At 44.2% G+C, this 15568-nt stretch overlaps 2 protein-coding genes across 2 annotated transcripts; one reads left to right on the top strand and one right to left on the bottom strand.

Moving 5' to 3' along the window:
* Positions 1 to 730: 730 nt before the first annotated feature.
* stk36 (serine/threonine kinase 36 (fused homolog, Drosophila)) lies at positions 731 to 7031 on the top strand. The gene is made up of 20 exons (XM_037466657.2): positions 731 to 960; positions 1043 to 1183; positions 1308 to 1385; positions 1469 to 1599; positions 1682 to 1931; positions 2088 to 2181; positions 2287 to 2474; positions 2562 to 2701; positions 2788 to 2881; positions 3110 to 3241; positions 3330 to 3506; positions 3581 to 3672; positions 3790 to 3853; positions 3960 to 4070; positions 4158 to 4232; positions 4339 to 4450; positions 4533 to 4659; positions 4745 to 4925; positions 5155 to 6048; positions 6349 to 7031. Exons 1-20 carry the CDS (start codon positions 877 to 879, stop codon positions 6487 to 6489), a joined length of 3306 nt encoding a protein of 1101 aa, XP_037322554.2. The 5' UTR covers positions 731 to 876; the 3' UTR covers positions 6490 to 7031.
* Positions 7032 to 7043: 12 nt separating this feature from the next.
* On the bottom strand, positions 7044 to 12201 carry atf5a (activating transcription factor 5a). The gene is made up of 4 exons (XM_037468381.2): positions 11966 to 12201; positions 10798 to 11046; positions 9304 to 10492; positions 7044 to 9219 (listed from the first exon to the last, which is right to left on the bottom strand). The coding sequence occupies exons 2-4, from the start codon at positions 10937 to 10939 to the stop codon at positions 9033 to 9035; spliced, it is 1518 nt and encodes a 505-aa protein (XP_037324278.1). The 5' UTR covers positions 10940 to 11046; positions 11966 to 12201; the 3' UTR covers positions 7044 to 9032.
* Between the last annotated feature and the right edge of the window lie 3367 nt (positions 12202 to 15568).

Here is a 15568-nt window from a genome sequence, read left to right as displayed (position 1 = left end):
AAATACATGTGTTTGTGATATACTACTACCTGTCAATGTAATCTACTAATCTGTTTTGATAATCAATCACGCCAAACAGAATAATCCAGATCATAATAATAGTATTATGACACTTGATGAAAGTGGAATACTTTTTTGTAAAGTACACTTCGAATTGATATTGTTACTCATTTTGAATTCAGGACTTTTTTGGAGAGTGAATTGTGCGTTGTGTTTGTGTTGATACTTTAATAGCACTCCCTCTGCCACCGTAGAGGTCGATAAGAGAACTACGGACAGGTGGCAGGGGGAAGCTTGTCAAGTTGACACGTTGAACAAAATATCGATTACCTGTGAAATACTGTGGGCATGTGGGTAGCAGATGGATTTTGGCGTGGATCACCCCGGGGTGTGACTGCTCGGCTCTTAACATGAGGCCACTTTCTAGCCCGCTGTCCGCTTTGTTGTCCGTTCTCAGCCCGTTGTCAGGAACGCACCCCTTGTTGCTAGGCTAAGGACCCCTGCATTCAGGTTGTTCTCCAAATAGCCCGCTTGAACTTGTGTCATACAATTGTTAAAATAATGCTTCAAAAACGTATTCGTTAAAACATGCAAATGAAATGCGCGAATAAAAGAACAACCGTATATTTGCGTGGTAAGTGAAACTTGGCTATTGTATCTTTTGCTACTTTATTTGAAAAGGCAGTTCGCTAACTCGCTTATCATTTCAGTTGTCACCAGATGCGAAAAAAGTAGCGCTACTTTAATGGTACCCAGCCAACTCTAAACTGGGCCACGTTCCGTTCAACTGATACTTAGGATAACCCTTTGATTTGTAAAGTCCAAACGTCACGTCCCCTGTGTGTAAACGCTGGTCTCTGCCCGCTAAGCGTCGACATGGACTCCTACCACGTCTTGGAGCTGGCGGGAGAGGGCTCGTTCGGGCGAGTTTACAAGGGAAGGAAACGATTTACTGGCCAAGTGAGTGGCTTTTGTTCCGAACGTCCGTGTGACTGTTGTGGTCGCCGTGCCGCGTTCACCGTCAGCCATCTGTCTCCTTCAGGTGGTGGCTCTGAAGTTCATGCCCAAGGTGGGTCGTTCTGAAAAGGAGCTGCGAAGTCTCAGGAGAGAGATTGAGATCATGAGGGGTCTTGAACATCCCAACATTGTTCAACTCTTTGACAGCTTTGAGACTGAAACTGAGGTATATTTACAAATAAAATGGCATCGATGTGTCCACTATACTATTACTATATTGCTACCATTTCTATTAACAACTTTTCAGTCATTACATGTGAGTTCATAATCCCTGTTTACGTCTGTTAAAGGTTGTGGTTGTGACTGAGTATGCAGAGGGTCACTTGTTTCAGATCCTTGTGGATGATGAGAAGCTACCAGAGAGTCAGGTATGTCCAGAGTAGTGCCATAAATCAGACTTTTTTATGCTTTCTAATGATCCACATGTGCTTATTCTTCCCCTAATTCCCAGGTCCGTGAGATCGCCTGCCAGCTGGTCTCAGCTTTGTATTATTTACACTCCCATCGCATTCTTCATCGTGACATGAAACCGCAAAACATCCTGTTGGGAAAAAGTGGTGTGGTGAAACTCTGTGACTTTGGGTAGGTTATCTTTTTAAAGAAAAAGTTGCTGCTTCATTCACTTCCCCAAAGATAAGCTGCACGTGGTGCCTTCTGACCGTAGGTTTGCCAGGGCCATGAGCGTCTCCACCATGGTGTTGACTTCCATCAAGGGAACGCCACTGTACATGTCTCCCGAGCTGGTGGAGGAGAAGCCGTATGACCACACTTCTGATCTCTGGTCTCTGGGATGCATCCTTTATGAACTCCACACGGGGGCTCCCCCTTTCCCCACAACCTCCCTTTTGCACCTGGTGCAGCTTATAGTTAAAGACCCAGTCAAATGGCCCGGCACCATGAGCGACACCTGCACGGTACAGTAAAGCTGCAATCTGATCATCCCGCATCATATTTAAGTCAAAGCTAAAAGCTGCACTGTATAAATTTGTGATTTTAAATGTGGTGAGCCGATTGGAAACAATTCAATGTTCACAAGTTATTGGTGCTTAGCTCTGATATTTCCCTTGCAGAGTCTCTTGAAAGGTTTGCTGACCAAAGACCCTCAGAAGCGGTTGTCGTGGCCAGACCTCTTGCATCATCCCTTTGTTGCTGATGGTGTTTTAGGTGATGATTTAGAAATGACAACTATGCACAAGGTTGATCTTTTTAATTGACTTTTGTGATGTCTTATTGGAACTCTTTTATTCCTGTGTTAATGTGTTATCCCAGTGTTATTAGACACCGGCGTTTTCTGCCCTCTGACTGTCACCCCAAGCCCGGACATGATGGCCCTGAAACTTCAGCAAGTGGCAGCCAAGACGGTACAGAATCCTGGAGAGAGCATATTATTGCAGAAGGCCAGGGAACAGACAGACAGTGGCAAAACAAGGAAACCAGGAGGCGGCGACATCGCAAAAGTAAGTCACATGTTGATTTTGCATTCTTAAACTGATCACATGGAAATGTATGGAGGAGCTGTTATGCTGCTCTATGTACATTGACAGAAAATGAAGGAGGGAGCGGGAAATGAAAGGGTCAATTATGCGACGCCAGCAGCATCCCAGAGTGCCGCCGGTGTCTCTGTTACAGCTGCCAATCAAAGCCCACGACCAAAACGTCAAGCCCGCGCGAAATCCAAACACAGGTGGAAGTTCAGAATTAAGTTACAATAGACTTCCCAAAACAGCCCGAGAGGTATGTGTTCAGGGTTGTGGTCACTTCCCTCCGCAGGGGTCAGATTAGCAGGGACTACGAACGGGAATTTCCCTCTGTGGCGATTGGGCCGCGATGCGATGCAGACAGACAGACCACACTGCACAGGCAGGTCAGTGCCTTTTCCAGTCATACAAAGACATTTGTCATTTACAGAATGGGTCTTGTTCCGTAGAGTAGATAGAGGGTCTTAAAGGGTAACATTGCTATTCTTCCACCCGTGACGCTATTTTGTGTCAAAGTTAGTAATGGGGCAAATCTTTTGAAAAGATATTTAAAACATCTGCAAGAGCATCAAACATCAACACTCTCTTCTATCAATAATGTCTTGTTCTCCCAGGATGTTGACGGTGAGGACTATTGGGAGATACTGGCCCAACAATCAGATCCCAACAGGCAGCAGAATGAACTATTAAATTACAGTGCAATTATGCTTCAACTTAAAGCCAAGATCCTGGAGTTTGAAGCTCAGGTACTTAGGTACAACTTACCAATAAGACATAAATTGATTATACCGCCACAACAATTGAACATTTAGTCTTTTTTCTTCTTTGGGTCAGCTAACAGGAGGCGTTGTGAGGGAACCGTGGCGGATTCACCTCCCGTTGAAGGTCTTACACAACCTGATTCTGACCTCTGACCTTGAGCAGTCGCAGCAGTTTGTCCATGAACTCGGACTGCCTCGCGTCCTCTTCGACCTCGTCCAACATGCTGTGAACAACTCGCATTTCATCAAGGTCAGGGCTCAGGAATGGAATTGATGAATTTGTCCTAGCACTGTATTCTTGACTTTAACCTCTCCTCAACTCAGCGACCATGGAGCGTCGGTGCATTTGGAGAAATGATCCTTGTGCTTATAATCTACTGCGAGAAGCATTGTGACTGGGTGAAAGAAGAGCAGAGGTTGGATGTAGTCCCTTTTTTTACTACCCGGCTCATCAGTAGAATGCTGCATGTGTGAGTGATCATAAATTGCTGTCATTCAAATACTGCAGCTCATCACCTGCTCTCTCACTGTAGTCTAGAGGAATTCACCAAGCCTTTCATCACAATCCTCAGTCAACCAAACCTCATTCCTTTGGCGGTAAGAAATCATCAGTCTGTGTATTTTATAGAGTTACTGGCAATTCATCTTGGTTTACCTATCTTGTTAATTTGTGTGACAAATTTGACTGTGATCTCTCATTCAGCATCTGGCCGCCTCTGTTTTGTCTCTGTTATTACAACACGATGTTCAAGTCAAAGTGGATATGGACGATCTAACCTCCTTACTGAGGAAACTGCTCTTGGACTCAAATGAGGTACCAGAACTGTGTTAAGTAATTTGGCATCATTTGACAATTTCTGATGCAAGTTTGACGTGTTCCCCTGTCGTGTCGCCTTGTCAGCCCAAACTTCCTCTTCCCTGTGGCATTGGTCTGTGTGACGGCCTGCTGTCTTTAGTCCTGCACACCCTCTCTGAGGTCAGACAACAACTACCATGTGTTGAAAACAATCTGACTGGATGGATAACAAAGATAAACCAGCAATCCCTTTTCTCTAAACTTTGCCGGATTCTTCTTTTAACAGCATGAAAATAGCTCCAGATCTTTGGATCCAGGGCTGTTTCTGGATCTATGGAAAGGCATTGGCGGTTCACTAGCACGGACGACACCTGGCACAGGCTTCTGTTCGCCAAATGGTAAAATATGCATCTTACAAGGATTATTTAGGAACATTAACACTGTGTGGACTCACTTTTTTATTTGTTATTTTTACCCCAGGGCTTCATTCCTTTCTGTCCACTGCGCTGTTTCTCTTCACCAAGGATCCACACTCATGCATTGCTGTGTTTTCCAAGCCTGAATCCAAATGCGTATACACGCTTGGTCAGCTCCTGGATGCCGACTGGTTGGTTTCTGAACTCACGGATTCATCTCAGAGCGGCACAGCTACCACGCCTGGAGCTAACCATGTCACATTGTACACCCTCCAGCCTGCATCTGTTTGCTGACGGCGTCCCTGGGAGACTCGAGGTGGATCTGAGTCATGACAGCCTGTCTGTGTTGAGCTGCCACCTGCTGTGCTTCCCGTTTGCCCTGGACCTGCCTTCAGACGCCACGTCGGCCATTTTACAGTTGTATGACGCTTGTGGAATAGTGGCCGGCCTCCTGCAGGTGAGGGCTTTCCCAAATGCTCCGGTGAAGACCTCGCCGACAAACGTAGATCTCTGATGCAACACGGGATAACTCTTGCAATAGGCTCACGTCAGCCACACGCAGTACATCCCGGCACCTCCGTTCTTTTGTTTAGGACGTCGAGCTGTTTGCTGTCAGCTGTTTGATCTGTGACGAGCTGTCTGGGTGATTTATATATTTATTCGTTTGTTTTGTGTGCTTTCGGCAGGTAATTGAAACTCTTCCTCCCCCGCTGTTGGAGCTGCCTCTCTCCCTGCTGAGCCGCTTGCTCCTGTGTGACCCCCAACGCTCCGCCAGCCGCCTCGGAGAAGCAGACTGTAGCTTCTTGGCGCCGCCCGGGGACGGCCTGCTCGCTGCCTCCCAACACCAGACTCCGCTGCCCAGGACAGCCAGCTCGCTGCTCTCTGACCTGCTGCAGCTAGAGATGTGGTGGGATTCTGCCGTGGAGCTCTTGACTCTGTTGTCCCAAATAGCCCGGTGTTGCCCGTGGCTCCACCTGGAAGCCCCGGCACTGCACCGGGCGCTGGCTCACCCCCATGACCCGATCAGAGCCGCCGCGTGCAGGCTCCTCGGAAATATAGACCCATTCAGGCCTCCTGCGCTTCACACCTGGCAACCTGACACTTTCAAAAGCATGACAGACCGTCTTCATGATTCCTGCCTTCCCGTCCGACGCGGGGCTTGCAGGGCGGTTGGGAACTGGTTGGGGCACATGGCGGCAGCGGCCGGCGATGAAATGGGTGGCTCGGATGAAACGGGCGTTGACACTGCGGCGAAGGCCCAGGGCGAGGCAGAAGGAGAAGTGGCTACTGTGCTAGAACAGCGATGGGACGAGGAGGAGAGACGCGGTTGGGCAGAGGAGGCCGGGAGGGCGGTGGTCATGCTGACGTCTCTGATCCGCGACCCCGATGCCCTCACACGCCGCCACTGTTGCGCGGCCCTGGGAAACGCGCTGGTGGCCAATGGGGCTGTCTCCCCGTCGTTGGCAGAAGAGGCGTCCAGCTTGCTTCTGGGAGCCGCATGCACGGATGCCAACGATGCAGTGAGACAAGCTGCCGTGGCGACCCTGTGCCTGTACAGCGAGCGCGAGGAAATGCGTCAGGTAAAACAGTGTAACAGGGGACAGGAGGCCAGATGACAACACAACAGTCTTTTACAATTTTCACAATTTTGGAGAATTTTTTTAATGAATAAAAAGATTATACTCAGTTCTGAGTTTCTTTATGGTAGAAAACTATTTACACTATTTAAATGTAATGCATAAGCAAATTCCTTATGTTTTAGTGGTCATAGTTCATTGCATGATCTTAGACATACACAGATATTTGGCCTCAGTGCCAGTGTTGGTACTTTAAACATGGAAATAAGTATGTTTAAGTTAGTCCCGTTGTTCTGCGTTCAGGTCCTGAGATCCCTCGGTGCCAGTGAGAAACTTCTTCAGGCTTCACGCCATTCACCTCCACTATGTGACTACCGTCAGCTCATGGGACAGCTGGGAGTCCAGTTAAATGGGAATGACGGCAGGTTTGAATGTCATGCGTAAATAGTTATTCTCCTTCCTTACGGTACAAGCGTACTCTGTTTCTGAGCAGTTTAGTAGACGACTACAGTCAGTAGCATTTCCCGTTATACTTCTTTTTAGAAAGTGTTTCATTTTTTACATAAAGATTATACGTCCGTGTACATGGCATCCTAATGTTGGATATAAAATAACTTCCTTGGAGTTGTTGCTATATGTGATGAAAAGAAAAGAAAATGTGTTTTGTTTCTGATGTTTCATTTAATGACACTGCTGTTCACATTTCGGGAGAAAAAAAAAATGCAGCTAAAATTCCCTTTTCTTTGTCATTTTCATACTTCCCAGTTCTAAACACGACCAGTTGTTGTAAGGGCTACAAATAAAGCTTTGCTTTAAAATGATTTCTCTTCAATCATATTACCCAGGTTGTAGTTTTTGTATCATTTTGGTTGAGTTCAGGTAGTGCCCGTCATTTCAAGTTGAGAAGTCGTCTATATGTGTGTTAGGACCTTCGGGGGCAAAAAAATGTACGATAAAAACAACATCGATTTTTTTTTGGGGAGGGGGGGGGGTGGTGTTCTGCAACCGCGAACTGGAATTTTGAATTGTTCTCTCCTTTAAAAAAAAATTAGGGTAACATCGACTAAGAATAAATCACGCAATAATGAAATTTACCAAAAAAGTAGTTCTGTGTCGGATGTAAGCGCGAATGGGCCGCGTTGTCGGATCAGAAAGTAGCGATTTTTTTCTTTCTTGTCATTAAAGATGGACCAACTTTCGGGACACATTAGACATCAGGTCGTTATTTCCGATTATTCACTGCTGCGGCCACAGGTGCAGCTGCAATCGATGCAACAGCTCGGAGGGAAAAGCTCTGAAATAACGAAAGGAACCGAATTAAAGACTCCTTTTATTTGATGTTTTAATAAAAAATAACCTGACGCCACACACATGACATATGCAACATGGTTAAATAAACATTAAATTACAATGCGTTAATAAGTGCTGTCACATAGTTTTGGTTTCTTAAGTCGCAGTTGATAGTGCACCGCAGGAGGGTCGAACATGTGACATTTATTGCCAAAAGATGATTGAATTGAAAAAAAGTCCACGTTCATAATGAAGATTGTCTTAAAATAAATATGCATAGAAAAAAAATCTATCCCCGGTATAGGCATATGTATAACAGTAGCAGTAGATTATTTCCTAATCAATAAATCAGAATAGACAATAAATTACAGACAGTATCCTACTAAGCACTGCCAAAGCAATAACAAATAATCTTCATGACATTTTCTTTTCTACAAAGAAACGGCTAACACACTTCATTCCCTGAACATACAAAGTTGTTACAAATTAGTGCAGATCAGCCAGAGGCCTATAAAACGTATTGCCTAAACAAGCACTTTAGAGAGAAAAATCCAACTTATTTCTGAAATTCTACATTTTCTACTCCGTTTATGGAAAAACATGCAGAGGGAGGCTGCTAAAACTCCACTACTTACAATCTTTCTAACATATGGAGCACCTTTTCTTACATAAGGAAAACCAAGTTATTACATCTTGTAAAATTAAGGACAACCCGTCTCCTGCATTGCATGATCCACTGGGATAGGACTGGAGAACAAATTGTGTATCCTGAGCTGCAAAATAGATTGGATAACTTGCAAATATTTTGCAACCTGCAAAAAAAGACGATATAATATACGTTTCTTACTTGTTTAAATTAGCAAATTTTGGTTTAGTCACAATCATTAATTTGGACAATATGTCACTGCTGGAAGATTTGTAAATGTAAATGTTTTTAAAAATTACTTTAATAATTATTTTTTAAACAGGTTAGTTAAAATCTAAATGTTTACCTTCAGTAAAAGTAAAACGGAACTACATACAAAAAGCATCCAAATCATATAAAATATTTTGGGTTGCATCTATCAAAGGTTTTGTCCAAGAATAACAATATTAAACTGATAAAATATTTGCTACGGTTGTTGACAAAAGGTTTCTTGCTCTTCGGTACATTGACCGTTATTTCCGCAGTTTTAAAAGCAAACACATCTTCAAGCGCAATCCAAATATTCTAAAATATTCATAGCAATCTTTCATATGTGGACAACAACATGTTTGATTACTTCAACTGTTGTAAAGGGTGACACTAATTCTAAATCAAATAAATAAATAAAAACACATTCAGACCTATTGCTGACATCAATTCCAATGTAAGGCTTTTAAACATATTAAACCTGCATCGTGAATAACATAACTTCTTGGAAACAACCATATTTAAATTGGTAGATCCAAGCAGATCTGTTAAAAATGATTGTCATTTAAAGCATTGCAATGCCACAGTGCAGGCTCAAGTGATTAGAGTGCGAAAGCAATGGAAGCATTGGATAGTGTTGATTTTAAAATGTAAAAAATAACTCACGTCATAGCAAAGCATGCAATTACCCCACCCGCATTAAAAGAAAAAATCAAACATTCAATCCCGGACAATCTCACAGACACAAAGAGCGCCACATTCTCCCGGGGGCGGCCGCTTTAAGTCTACTTGCAGGATCTTGGAGCTACGCTGTTGTGTCCTGCTTGAGCCTTTGGCTGCGGGCCTTGTAAACTTCAATCAGCAGGTCTTTGACGTACTGGATTTCACGTTCTACCGACTCTGCCTTATCCCGGAGCTCGCGGTTCTTCCCTTCCAGGCCATGCAACTGTTCCTCCAAAGTGTCTAACTCTGCCCTTTTTCTCTGGCGGTACCTGGATTAAGGAAAGCAAAGATTAAATGCAGATCTTTACCTGTGAAATCATGGCGAGGGTTTGGAATTGAGTCTAAAAGGTCACCTGTGAGCTGCAGTTTTGTTCTGATCTCTTTTCTTCTGTTTGCGCTTCCCGCCTTCGGGTGGAATGAGGTTGTCTTCGTAAGTCAAAGCACAGTGGTCTTCCTTCAGCCTGCATGCCTGTCTGTGCCCTGGTGACTCCAAGCTCAAACTCTCCCTGGACATTAAAAGACACTCTGGGCCCTGATCATCCAGGAAACTACAGTGCAAATCGTGTTGCCCTCTCTGTAGACTCTCTGCTTTCACCTGTTCGTTGATGTTGCTTAAGAAGCTGTGATAGGCCTCAGACTGCGATGTTGCTGGAAGATAACAACCTTCGCTGCCCTCCGTTTTCCAGGAAACGGTGGCTTTTGTCATCTCCACACTTGTTTTGATACTATTGAGCCCCTCGCTGTTACTAGTGCCTCCGCTGACCTCCCTCATGCTGTACATCAGCAGATCCTCTTTCTTGTGCGGGACGTTAACTGACCCACCGAAGCCAAATCCACCACCGACGACCTTCGCGCCACCTATGACATCTTGACTGAAACAGCAATTTTTGTCGTCTCTTGGTGGAACGCCACATCTTCTGACCTCGACTGCACTACCCAGACAGTAGCTTTTCCCTACCAGCTGCTCGTCCTCTACATAGTCATAGCTACCTGCGAGGGTCACCGCCGCATTACCTGAGTTACTTCCTTTGGAACCCAACAAACTGTTGTCATAGCCTTCACTGAACCTCAACCCATCAGGGACTCTTTTCCTAACACACCCACTGGGGCGACTGCAGCTGTACGGGGCGTGTCTTGGAATTTTGGATCGCCCGATGGGCCCGCCACAGACACTCAGCAGGTCCAGTTCTCCGGTTGCCAGGGTAACAAGGAGTGGGCTGGATTCTGATTGGTTAGATGTAGAGTATGATGCGTATGGCAGCTGATTGAACGGCTGAGGACCCGGCGGCAGAGGACCCCTGTCGCATTTTCCGAGCCGTGGCCCTTTCTCTGGCAGTGGCTCAGACAGGAAGTAGTCCTCAAGTTGTGCAAGTTCCTCTTGCAGCAGAGAGGTCATGACCTCCAAGTCAGAGGGCACCTGGATATCATTCTGAAGGGGCGAAGGGGGAAGGGAGGCATTGGTGGAGGAGGGAGGGGAAGGAGGGTTTGGGAGGTACGAGGAAAAATCTACTTCTTCCGTCATCCAGTCAGTGAGACCATCACCTATTGAGAAGAGAGAAAAATTGCAATCGTGACATGGTGTTGGGTGGAGGAAAACAAATAAAGCTAAAAAAAATCATTCATGCAATCAGTATGAAAATGTCAGTCATCCGACATTGCACCAAGCAGTTTCCCAAAGGCAGAATCGCAACGACAAAAGCCGACTTCCGTAAACTATAGTTGTGGCGTCTCGACATATTAGGCGTAGCAAGTTTTTTACTTACTGTTCAAGAAGGACGAATGTGCTGCAGTGCCGAGCCCACCTGAAATGGGGAAAAATATAAAAAAGCGTACTCGCTGCAACTCACCAATTAAGTGCTGACTCTCCTCTGACACCTCCCCCCTGCACCCCTGTGATTGGCTGTGGTTAGCCTGTGGGTGAGAGGGAGCGCGGGGGTCTGCCGGGCAGACACGAAGAGTCTTCCAAACAGGAGCTGATGTTGCCATCATATTGTCTGTTGGCACTTTGATTCAGTCCAAGTCCAAGCATGTGCTGAGAGCAGGCAGGGTCTGACAGATGGGCCACAGAGAGCAGGGCTGGCTGAGCATAATGAAACCTGGAGGGTAAACAGAAACATGGATCAGAAAAATGCTGCTTCAAAGATGCAACTTATTCAGTCGACCGGGACTTTAGGCTTGCTGCCCTCAGCAGGTTTCTCAATGGGAATCTGTCAGTTAATGGAGATAAAATACAGAATAAAAATGACTTGCAGGTCATCATGTCAGAATAATGTTTTGTTGTTGTTGTTGTTGCTATAAGCAAAATAACTCTGCATATATAACAAATATCAATTATCTGGAAATTAAAATGGACCACAAACGTTTTTTTTTAAACAGCCCCTCTGCATAGAAGTCCGCGGACTTGTGTCCTGTGAGACTTGAACTCGCTCACAGCGCAATGCACTTGAGGTCTTTAAAACACGTGGGACCAGTAACCATGCCAACGGCCCGACTGTTATCAAGTAGTACCAGACTAGAGAAACTAAACTCACTGCTGCTACTTGACTGACACCGCGATCAATTAATCGGATTAATGCAGACCACTTGCTTCTGGTTGGATGTTCCCTTTTTTAAACGAATCACTTCTGTTTTACTACTTACGCCGTTTAGCTGATAAGGTGGAAATAATGTGGTACCCAAATGGAAACGTGGCAAAACACGCACTAGAAAGTGATAGAAACGTGATACCCTTCAGTGTACACAAACAAGTAACAGCCTTTATCAACCCTGCCACGCACTGTTATCAAAGCAAACCCAAACATACTAAGCGCCATTAAAAACCAATTAAATATGAAGGCACCTTGTCTGTAAGAAGATATTCAAATAGAAAAAAAACTGTATAAAGCAGAGAAAGAAGCCAAATTACGGTCCCCTCCGCAGCCCTCCTTGTGCCACACACGCATACAACGATCACGACAACGCAGAAACCCAGCGGACCAGGCTGTGTGCAAAGCGAGTAGAAAGAGTTTGACTTACTCCATTCTTGCAGAGAAAAAAGGTAGAGCACTTAGGGTGCGTTGCTAAGGCAAAGCACGATTTCTTATCGGGTCCAACGACTTCGCGAGTTTAAAGAGCCATAATTTTGCTCCGAATATCCGGGGAAGCGCAACAACAACAAAAAAAGACGAGTTGTTGCTTTGTTGTGGTCGACCTGTAAACTGATGGGCTGCTTAATTGTGAGAATGCATCAGTTCATTCACACCTAGCAACCAACTACGTCACTGGGAGAAACCGCGCTGCCGAGTGTAGATCCCTCCGCGTCTCACGGAAGGACGTCCCACACACTCGTTGCTGCGGTGTGTTGTGATGAGGGAAAAACCACACCTACTAAAGTACTCGTTCCTTTTTTGCTTGTTGCAAAAGTAAAACCATTGGCATAAAATGGTCGGTTGTAAATATGTTACAAATGGTGTGCGGCCACACAATGGAGATGGCTTTAACAAATCAAAAACAAAAACCGTTGCTCATGTTGATTAAAAATAAAAACAAAACCTCAAAAAGTATATAGGAAATATGACAAAAGAATAGGCTACATTTGTACTAGGCCTCAATGTAACCAATAGATTAATCAGTGTTTAATCAGAAGACAAAAACTAAATCAAGTTGTTGAAGCTGATGGAAAACAAGTAGTTCCCACCTACTTTTGACTTATAGTTGTCTTGATATCTCGGTAGTAATATAAGAAGTGATCACATTATGCAACGCCTTACAACTTGCCATTTATTTTCCTACAACCTGTTGTTGTACAGAGACAGGAAATGACAAGGGGAGAATAGGGACAGCTAGTTTTTGGAGACCGATGTTATAAATCACCTGAAACCAGCTGATCGACTTTACGTGGACACGACTCTCACGTGCACACAGATCCAGTTTACCAACTGTGCTTCACTGTGTAGCTTGGTATTGTTTTGACGAGGGACTATTTGATTCACAACACACTTTGTTTTTCAGCCGCCTTGTTGCATCGCCGTTGCATCAGTGGTCCATGTTCACAGCGATTGGCTGCGTGTGCACAGGCAGCCCTTCTGTCATTGGTTCCATTTGCCTCCACGTGAAATGTGATTGGTCAGTGGTAGGCAGGGCAAAGCATCGCCGTGTTGATATCTTTTTTTTCTGCAGTGCAGACTCTGCACATGTTTCAGGTAAACAAACCGGGTGTGGATATTGGTGCCGCAGCTTTTTACAGCTGAGAAAAGCTTTTTTGTGTCACAGTTATATCTCACAGATTGTGGTAATCAAGTCACACATTGTGCAGCTGAGCGAGTTAAATGAGAGTTTAAGGCATTTAATAACAGGCAAAAGATGCACTGTAATAGGAAGTAATCCTGTCATCATCAGCATTGCCTCTTTGAAAAAGTTTACTAATTTCTCTAATGTAAAGCCATTAAATTGAGAACATTTTTTAAAAATTCTTTTTCGTTAAATACCTGTCCGCTTAAATGGGTATCAACTACACCAGGGAATTGTTCAATGAAACAACACTGACTTATTGGATAATGGAAGATATCTTATTCAAGGATTTAGCAATTTTATGAGTGAGAATATGTTATGAGTGCTATCATAACATATTCTCAAAATCCCTATATCCGTGGCTAAATTGGTAGAAGCAGCCGGCTGAACCAATTTAATTTACTTATAATGACTGTCAATTATTAACTATGAAATAAAGCTTTGTTTTTCTCATTTCAGCAAAACCTGAAGTCGAGTGAATGTGCTTTTCTCCTGTTGCTATAGTAATAGCGGACACTGCCCCCTATTTTAGACTTGTTTTCTCATTGCTGTTGCCATGGGATTTGCATCCCTCTCTCTCTCTCTCTCTCTCTCTCTGTCTCCCATGGTCTCCCTCTGTCTGTCTCCCTCCCTCCATGCCGGCTGTCTTCCTTCAACTACACCTTGCACCCTTCCTTGTTCAATAATTCCTCCATCTCATTTGCTGAGTTGCACCTCTATGACAACACCTATGACAATAGTTGTGCAGAATTGTGCAGAACATTGAGGACACTTGTGTCCAGCCACAAATAGATCTGTCCATTGAGCAGCATGTCTGTGTTTAGAACGAAAGTTGGAACGCGTTTAACCAAAAAATGCCATGATCCCGATTGACAGCATGAGTTTTTTTGTACAAAGCGAAAACATCCTTTTGAAGCATCCTTTTCAAAGTTACAGAAACTCTGTAATTTGGAATTGTATTATTATTAGTTGTGATTATATTGATAATATTAGTAACTCTGATCTAGAATGGTGTTAATCAGAGTCATTCAAAGGGACAGCCCTGTATCTGAGGAGCTATTCAGCAAAATGCCCACTATCATATGAGTGGAGCTTGGGAGATTTGTACAAGGGCAACCTGATGCAATCGAGATAAATGTGGTTGTAATGGAGACCAGACAGAAGCTGGTAAAGTCGGTAGGTCTCCCAGGGAATCGCTGACTGCTCTCTCTGTCTGTATTAATTGATCCACAAGGACCTTCTTTTTGTGCATCATGGGAGAGAGAGACACACAAGGTGCAGCTCATGACAGCCGTGCTGGATTTACCTTTTGTTACCTTTGACATTATTTCGAGAAAAAAAGTGTCAAATATCCAGCAAACTGTGTTTTTGGTTGTTAGTTTTGAAATCCAATGTGCTCAGAATCTGAGGGGAAAATCTTGATTATTAAGTTGTATGAGGTAAAAACCTGAATAAACGTAACACCCAGTGAGGCATGGGAAAGCTGTTAATCAAACTGATCTATTCGATATTTATTTTAACATTTTCCACAGCAATATAAGGGTGAAATCAACCGGTGCCCAAGTTCATTGTCTGAACGTTGTGCATGAGGCGAGAAGTCAGTCAAAAAGTTGATTCTGCATGCCAAGTGCACGTATGGCACGTTAGTAAGGGTTACACCATCATTTCATCATCATCACTCTCAGAATTTATTGTCCTCAACTTTTGCCCCTCTTTGAACATACGATGAAAACATGGAAATCGGTTACGACTTGTGAATTTGAGCCTCTCAGGTGGGGATTAGTGGATGTTTCTGTGTGTGTTCAGCCTACAAATCACTTTGTGTAGCACGAAAAACACAAAAACGTGACAAGCGTGATATCATTTTCATGGATGTTGTGTGGTATCTAGGCTAACTTGATTTGCATTCAGCTTTGACGGAACCAGTCGTTCAAGGGATTATTTTTATGTATTATTCCTCAAGGACATGATGGTAAATTAGAGGTGTTTGATACAGCATCTGTTTCGTTCCCCTCTGGGATCTCACAGCTTTTAGGAAACCTCTCTTAGCTCTGAAGGCACACAAAGCTCTGCCCATGCTGACACAGCGTAAAAAAAAATAGATTAAAAAACCCTGTCAAAATTAACTTTAACATGAGCAGGTTGATAGATCGTGGAAGTTAAAGTAAAAGTTTTGGAGTAAACAAGATAAGCCGATTTTTACCCAAACTTGGTCTTCGTGCATCACCTGTTTTCTTCAATATTGAAGCTCTTCAAAGCAAACAAATCCCACATGAACCCTCTGTGGCGTCCGCAGCACTCAGGCCGTGTCGTTCCCTGCGAAGCCGGTTCAGCCCCAGAGGCTCGGCG

Source organism: Pungitius pungitius, chromosome 16, assembly GCF_949316345.1.
Source record: "Pungitius pungitius chromosome 16, fPunPun2.1, whole genome shotgun sequence".
Classification (NCBI taxonomy): Eukaryota; Metazoa; Chordata; class Actinopteri; order Perciformes; family Gasterosteidae; genus Pungitius; species Pungitius pungitius.
The sequence above is the reverse complement of the archived record's forward strand: the minus strand, read 5'-3'. Positions and strand labels throughout refer to the sequence as shown.

What these genes read in the sequence shown, in the direction of transcription:
- stk36 (XM_037466657.2), top strand. Translation starts at nt 877, where the DNA reads ATGGACTCCTACCACGTCTTGGAGCTGGCGGGAGAGGGCTCGTTCGGG. An exon ending in AGAAGCTACCAGAGAGTCAG is followed by an intron (nt 1,386 to 1,468) that starts GTATGTCCAGAG and finishes CCTAATTCCCAG; the next exon opens with GTCCGTGAGATCGCCTGCCA. An exon ending in GAGGCGGCGACATCGCAAAA is followed by an intron (nt 2,475 to 2,561) that starts GTAAGTCACATG and finishes GTACATTGACAG; the next exon opens with AAAATGAAGGAGGGAGCGGG.
- atf5a (XM_037468381.2), bottom strand. Translation starts at nt 10,939, where the DNA reads ATGATGGCAACATCAGCTCCTGTTTGGAAGACTCTTCGTGTCTGCCCG. An exon ending in GGAGAGTCAGCACTTAATTG is followed by an intron (nt 10,493 to 10,797) that starts GTGAGTTGCAGC and finishes TCTTCTCAATAG; the next exon opens with GTGATGGTCTCACTGACTGG. An exon ending in AACAAAACTGCAGCTCACAG is followed by an intron (nt 9,220 to 9,303) that starts GTGACCTTTTAG and finishes TCCTTAATCCAG; the next exon opens with GTACCGCCAGAGAAAAAGGG.